An 8126-nucleotide genomic window follows, 5' to 3' on the forward strand; every position below is an offset into this window, starting at 1 on the left:
CTGTGTGTTAAAAAGATTTCTGTATTTATTTAGAGTTTTGCAGCATGGCTTTAACCATTGAGTTGGATGAGTGTGTTGTTTTCTTTGGATTATGTTGGATTAGAGCAATTTGTGCAGACTTGTTATATGAATCTGAAGGGACACTTGTGTCAGTGAAAATGAAACAATTTTCACATCTTAAAAGCACAATCCTAAATGTAATGGAACTTGTTGTGTAATGTGATGCTGCCAATGAAGCGCCTTTTTGGCAGCCTAAACAATTCACAGAACTTAAAAGAAAATTCAAGAAAATGGCACGCTAGCGCCCCTAAAGAACAGGAAGTCATTGTAACATCACTGCACATGCAGTACTGTTTGTATGTACAGTATGGCACTTAAGTATTGTGACATAAAAGTTCACCAAAAGGAGGTAAGCCTTGGGATTCGTTCCTCCACAGTACACTTTAGTTTCTAAAAGACAAGTAGTTCTAAACATTGTTAATCATCTTTAATTCTACTTCAATAATCTTTTTGAAGTCAGCACTTACCTTATAATAGATGTGACTTTAGTCAGTGTAGTATTTCCACAGACATGTTTTACAATGGGTACAAAGGTCAAATACCATGCAAGTTAATTATCTACTCCCTAAAGACAAAAATGTGAGACTTTAAATGGGTGACAACAGTGATGCACTTTAACATCTATAACATGAAAACTTTTGCAGCAACATGATGCATGTGTGAATATTTCCTCAGGGTCACCAAGATCAGAGTTTTGGACATTATTAGGGTTGTATTTCAATAAGTTGACCTGCTTCTGTGTACGCTAGGGCAGAGAGCTTATTGTTTAAACACAAGATCTCCATTTCCTTAGCAGGAATTACACAAGCTTCAAGAGAGACTGTCAATAAGATAAGTGGAAAACAAAGTAAATATGATGTAACTATACCATAAGATAGTTCCAGTTATCCCTTTTAATGGTTCGCCATCTATCTCTATCTAATTTCTCAGTATGCATTTATAGTGTGTAATGATGCTTTTCTTCTAATGTTGAAGCCTGTTTCCGAAATGGACTAGAGTCAAAAACTACTAACACAGTTGTACCACAATGTTTCTCACCCACGCACTCATACACACTTTAAGTATACATATTGAACAAAAGTTAACAGTCTCTTTAAGGAGATGTCCTTTTTTATTGAGATAATTGGAAAAGTATAAACTATAAAATGGTTGTACAACAATCCATATAAGATAGTTTTGCAATCTCGCTGATATGTGACCTGAGCATTAATTTAATCTTTTTGCTTGACAAACCAGGTACAATTTGCGTTTGTATTGTACAGTAGCTCAGGTCTCCTTATCCCTATGGTGATGAGACATGTCTCATTACCATAACAAACATACAGCAGAAAGGGAAATTTGAAACAAGGCACCCATGTATCCCATGAGGACTCAAACCTTCCACAGGTCTGTATCCTTACGTATCAAGGCACAAGATCCTTCATGCAACATGAACCTTCCCAACTGTGACCAACAGCAAATTATGTTCATTTGTTCCACTATGTAACATCTTATGAACTTATGTCTTATGAACAGAAAGTTTTTCCCACTGTACCATTTGTGCACCCACACCCCCTACCACACTACTCTGCCTGTTGCAATGCTTATGCTAGAGTGGACACGGTAGATATAACCGACGGAGGAAGTGAGTATGCTGGTATATGACAACGTTTTACAGGAAATGGCGATGATAGGTCAAATTTGCAGTGATTGGTCAAAATTGCAAGTCGCGCTGAATTCAAGGGAAGTTGTTGAATTTGTGTTAATAGTTGCAATCACAACATCCCAAAATCCTGAAAGGACTGTGTAGTATTCCTACTTCAATATGTCTTAATATCAGGAGTGCAATGTATCGTATTTTTTCCAGTGAAAATACAATGTATTGCTTTTAACTCAAGAAAATTATGGCCGATTTGGACAACATGCTCAGTGGAATCACCCTATTGTGCGTAGAAATCTGTGAATGGCATTCCTCACATATTTCTCACTTTCTCTCACTGAACTGAGCAGCACTCTGAAACCACACCTTCTCCACCTGCTCCTTTCCAAGCTCCCAGAGTTGAAGGAGAAAATGGACGCCCTTCCTAGATGAAATCATAAGATACTCTTCATTTTCCGGATGCAGGGTCACGGCGTGACGCGCTAAAACCAACGACTGGCAGAAGCGGGACAGCACCAGCACATAGAGACAGTCTCTCTCTGCGTCATTGAGGGGAAGGACACTTTCCCAGCCCGCGAGGAGAGGTCCACCCACCTCTATGGGTTTAGGGTGCTCCATCATCATGTACGTGATAGCGATGGCTAGCTCATGGATATAGTAGCCACTGTTCATGTCACCAAAGTCAAGGATGCCAGAAATCCTGTGGCTGTCACTCTCATCAGGTTGGACAAGCACATTGAGGTCATTGAAGTCACCGTGATTAACGCCTTAGAAAGGAAAGAAAATGCTGTTGTTCATAGGAACCAAAATACATTATCACTCACGTATTCAATGGCAAATCCAGTCTTTGCTGATCGTATATTTGCGGCCATGTATAATATACATGTGGTGGAGAGAAACTCATGAGTAAATATTATACTCACACTTGCGGAAATCGGAGCGCTTGGGGATCACAGAGGTCTTGTACTGATGAATGACAGAATTCACGACCTCATGAAGAGGATCTCCATCAAATAAATTGATGTATGCTTCCAAGAGGGGAACATTTGACAGACTCCATATGAACTTCTCTCTCTGCAGCACGCTTAGATGAGGGTGCTCCATCTGAAAGAAAAACAAAACAATAATATTACACATATGAGGAAGGCAGAAGAAATGCATAAAGAAGACATAAGTAAAAGGAAGATTGCTTAGCAGTTCCACAGGTATAGCTTTACATTTAATGAGCAATGAAGGGCTAGTGCTATACTAGGCTTTATTAGATACACATAAATACATATCAGAATCAGCTTTATTGCCAAGTATGTGTACACATACGAGGAATTTGACTCAGGATTGTACATTGCTCATGATGTGCTTACTCATACAAAAATACCATAACAATAATAAAACAATAATAAAATAAAATCAGACACAAACTACAGTATAGGCAACACCAATATACACACTATGAACACAACAATATAGACATATTGACAAATAGTGCAGTGTTTCAGAGTGCAAAGGATGCAAGAGAAAACTATTCTCATTATGTACATGTTGAAGGTGGATATAATATACAGGTACACATACACATACATGCATCCATGTACACAGTGTGATGGAGCATAGTGCAAAGGATGCTGGAAAAAATAAATAAGACCTATGACCTTATGACCCGAGGTAGGTGTATTGGTATACAGTATATACAATGACATAGTATGAACAGCACTGAAATAGAGAATGGAAAATAAATAAATAATAAGTGGTAACCAGTAAACCCGGTGGCTGATTAGAGACAGAGTTACTGGGTTATTGCACAGGAATTGTTCCTGACACTGTGAGTCAGAAATCAGCTGTTCATCAGAGTGATGGCTTGTGGGAAGAAACTGCTTCTGAGTCTGTTGGTTTTGGCGTACAGTGCTCTGTAGCGCCTACCAGAGGGGAGGAACAGGTTGTGTCCGGGGTGAGATGGATCTGCAGTGATGTTTCCTGCCCGTTTCCTGACTCTGGAAATGTAGTCCTGAATGGGGGGCAGCTTGGCACCGATTATTTTTTCTGCCGTCCTGACTGTACGTTGTAGTCTGCTCTTGTCCTTTTTGGTGGCAGATCCAAACCAGACAGTGATGGAGGTGCAGATAACAGACTGGATGATGGCTGTGTAGAACTAGATAGGCAGGTTGAGCTTCCTGAGCTCCCACTTCAGGTCCTGGGATATAATGGAACCCAGAAACCTGAAGGATTCCACAGCAGACACGGGGCTGTTGAGTATGGTGATGGGGGGCAGAGTGGGGGGGCTCCTCCTGAAGTCCACGGTCATCTCCACAGTTTTGAGCGTGTTAAGCTCCAGGTTGTTCTGACTGCACCAGAGAGCCAGCTGATCACCTTCCCGTCTGTAGGCCGACTCGTCACCGTCCCGGATGAGGCCGTTGTGTCGTCAGCGAACTTCAGGAGTTTGACAGATGGGTCTCCTGAGGTGCAGTCGTTGGTGTAGAGGGAGAAGAGCAGTGGGGAGAGCACACACCCCCCTAGGGGGCGCCAGTGATGACAGTCCGGGTGCTGGATGTGATGCAGCCTCACCTGCTGACTCTGGTCAGTCAGGAAGTCTGTGATCCACTGACAGGTGGAGGCTGGCACAGTGAGCAGGGTGAGTTTGGTGTTGAGGATGTCCGGGATGATGGTGTTTAACGCCGAGCTGAAGTCCATGAACAGGATCCTTGCATATGTCCCAGGAGAGTCGAAGTGTTGCAGGATGTGATGCAGACCCAAGTTGATAGCATCATCCACAGACCTGTGAACCAAGGTTTTTGGTTGTTGTATGTGAGAAAGATTTTAGTCGGCACACACATGTCCTCACAAAAACTGATGCAAGATGTCACAGTGTCAGTTAGCTTGTCCAGGTCAGTGGCTGCAGCCTCAAAAACACTCCAGTCAGTGCAGTCAAAGCAGGCCTGTAACTCCAGCTTTGACTCGTCGGTCCATCTTTTCAGTCTTTACAACAGGTTTAGCAGATTTCAGTTTTTGCCTGTGTGTCGGGAGAAGATGAACCAGAGTGATCTGAGAGTCCCAAGGCTGCACGGGGAACAGAGCGATAGGCGTCCTTTAATGTTGTGTAGCAGTGGTCCAGTGAGAGAATCTGGATGTTTTTTCTCCACGTTAGTTATCTGGTCTGCCACGTGTAGTAACGCCTCAATAACACAGGCCTGAGGTGGAATGTAAACAGCGACCAGAACAAACGAGGAAAACTCCCTCGGGGAATAAAACGGTTTACAGTTTATAAATAATGTCTCTAGGTGAGGGCTGCATGATTTCTTCAACACTGTGACATCTGTGCACCAACCTTCGTTTATATAGAAACAGAGTCCGCCTCCCCGTGTTCCCTTTCGCGACCCGCGCGGATGAGATTAAATCCCGGTAGATGAAGTGTGTATGTGTATATATATATCTGAATTCAAATAAAAAATAATGCAGAAATGGGTGACAATGAAATAATGATAGTAAATGCATGACTCAAAACAACACCAATGAATGACATCACAAAACAAAGTAAATGATCTACAAGTTTCCCCGGGGGGGGCCCATTATACCTCTTGTAGGATTTTGTCCATTCGGGCTGCTGTCTTGCCAGTTTCAAACAGTAACTGTGGTGTTAACGGTGCCTTTGAAATAGTGGTTCCAGGCAAATAAGTCAAAGCCGCACCAGATACTTCTGACAGCCGTAGCCACAATCTGCCAAAGGAAAAGACAGAGTTAGTATTGGAGCCATTTACCTCACTCTTAGCCTGACCTGTATATTATGGCTTGCCTTAATCAAGCGCACACATATGAAGGTAAAGTTTTGATTGCTAATCTGTCCTCTTTGATTAAATTAAGCTACTAAGCTTGGGAAGTGAAATAGTTTTGCAAGTCCAAAAATTCTGTGAGTCAAAATGGTTGAGATAAGTGTTTCTATTGTGGGGTTTGACCCCCCCCCAAATCATGGGTTTGGATTGACTGCACGGCCACAGCCACAATCCCCTCGCTGCCTTGCTGTCTGTCTGTTAGCTGTTACCAGCTATTTCCAGCCACTGAAATTGACTTCTCAGCCGTGTTTGTTCCTTTTATCATGCAAATACCAGATGAATAATATTGCTTTGTGTGCGGTTAATTGTACTAACAGACAGTTCATGAAGCCCGTGCTCCTGTGTTTTAGGTGAGCAAAATTATTTATGTGATAGCAATAATAAGCAGGTATTGGTTTCTGCATACATAGCATGTTAGATTAGAGCGTTCTGCATGCCCGCCGAGAATTGCATGCACCTCCAAGCAGTATTTAAAAAACGATATACTATTCATTGTGGGGTTCTTATTCTTGGTGATGATCATTTTTTGAACATTTAGAGTCATCAGTATTTTATTACCCTTAGTAGAAGTGGCATTTCTTTGAAATTCAGCAACAATATGTGCTGAAAACTGCATTTTATCTACGTGCAAAGTGTCTGGAACGGACTTTAAGAGGTAGATACATTATTGGCAGAATAGATGTTTTAGGCTACCTGCTGAGATTTGCATCCACTTCCTTTCTCAGTAACTGTGAGTGTTAACTCACACGAGGTGCATGCAGAACTCGGCACAACACTGATCTCGTGCCGGTTAGGGCTGCTGGCAGAGAAAACAGGTAGCTGGGCTGTAGGGTGAGGTTCTGAGTTATGTAAAGCTAGATTACTAAGAAAAATTAGGTGAGCATTGTTGCAAAAAATGTTCTCGCACTTTTATTTTGAGCCACAATCACTTAAAGGAAGTGATTATGTGAGTAATTGTAGCTGTCATGATAGACTAGTGCTGAAATAGATCTATCAATTTATATATTTTTTTTTCTGCTATCAAAGCAATCTGGCTGCGGGCCAGATATTATTGTTGGCGGGACAGTTCTGGCCCACGGGCCGCCAATTGCCGACCACTGCTCTAGGCTATATAGATGCAATTTTCTGGAAATAGCGTATAACCTCTACATCTTATTGTTATTCCTTAGGTAAATGTGTGACTGGTCTCATACCTATTTCTTCCAGGCTCATGAGCTGTCCAGAGGTGGTGGGCAGGGCTGTTTGGGCAGGAAGTCCATTTTGGTGCAGAAAGGACATGGCATAGGTCTGCACCTCAAACAGGGTGGGGTTCTTACTGTCCTCTGAGTTCATTATCTTCAGGACATACTTGCCACCCTCCACTGCTGTCACACAGAAGTTCTGGTCATCGTAGCTTGGCAGCGAGCGAATTTCTGATGGCGTCAGCCTGAAGAGTCTCTTCACCAACTCAACCACCTGAGACTGGCTCAAGTTGGGCTTGGAATGCTTCACTGACATGATTGCTGAATGAAAATAACATGCTATCAGCAAAAAAGATGTTGCAGAGACATACCAAACAAAAGCATCCAAACTAACCCACTTTCTAATGAAACTGCCAAAAAGTGTCTTAGAGCAACAACAAATTAATTGAATTCGGGGAACCTGTGATGGGCATTTGCCCTTATTTTCTGGTATCTCATATACAGAAAGATTAATGACTGAATCTGGAAAATTAAAGTTGGCGGCAGCCCAACTTCCTATAAGTTTCAGTTCCTTCAAAAATGTTTTTCACATGCACTGACAATTGTTTAAATGCTATACTATACGGTACTTTCTTGCAACGTGTACACGCTGGAGTCAAACTAATCTTTCATTCTTCTGCCTTTATTAATGACGGTGATAACACGCGAGAGAAACATAATGTCGCCATAATCTGCAGACATACTTTACTAACGTTACACACACACAACGCTGAGCACAGCGGTTTTGATAAATCATGTGACAGTTTGAGTGTTAAAAGTTATAAACAATAAAATCTATGCAGAGCATTTCCCCTATTTTATGAGTTGATCCCATGACTGTAAAGTTAGCTTGGTGGCTTTAGTTGAGTGACGTTCTTGTGTTCAATTGTATGAGATATCGCTAACGTTACGCTAGCTATCATTAGCTACATGAAATAACAGCCACGATGTCTAATAATAACAGACAACACTATTCACATGTCAGTAGACCCACCTCAGGCTGTGTAAAACCATAGACTGTATGTGTAAAACGGAATAACAGGTAACGTTAACAGTTACATGGTGTGAGCACCGAAGACGTCCTACTAACTCATGAAGTCTGTAAAAAAAAAAAAAAAAAAAGCTGCTTCCGGTAGGATTTTTCAAAATACAACTTATTAGTGTAAAATGTTGAAGATTGTAGGTTTTGACAGTAACACAAAGCGAGATTATAGTTCGTATTTTAGGGAGAATCCATAGTGTATTGTAATTAATCAGATCTTTTCACAGCATACAAAATGTGTATGTCTAGCACATAGGGTCTAGTACTAGTGTCAAATCATGAAAAATATAACTTCCGGTTACTAATTTCGACGGTAAGAGAGCTGGATGCAAAAGAACAAGCGA

At 41.5% G+C, this 8126-nt stretch overlaps 1 protein-coding gene across 1 annotated transcript; it reads right to left on the reverse strand.

Annotated features, from left to right (window-relative positions):
• Positions 1-1148: 1148 nt before the first annotated feature.
• Positions 1149-7853, reverse strand: hykk.2 (hydroxylysine kinase, tandem duplicate 2). Its single transcript, XM_038715666.1, is given in 6 exon segments — positions 1149-2466; positions 2623-2803; positions 5266-5372; positions 5375-5407; positions 6714-7022; positions 7735-7853. Coding segments are annotated over 5 exon segments (1068 nt in total). The 5' UTR covers positions 7018-7022; positions 7735-7853; the 3' UTR covers positions 1149-2023.
• Between the last annotated feature and the right edge of the window lie 273 nt (positions 7854-8126).

The sequence above is a fragment of the Micropterus salmoides genome, unplaced genomic scaffold, assembly GCF_014851395.1.
Source record: "Micropterus salmoides isolate LMB-PRFRI ecotype aquatic unplaced genomic scaffold, ASM1485139v1 Ms_hic_scaffold_13, whole genome shotgun sequence".
In the NCBI taxonomy this organism is placed as follows: Eukaryota; Metazoa; Chordata; class Actinopteri; order Centrarchiformes; family Centrarchidae; genus Micropterus; species Micropterus salmoides.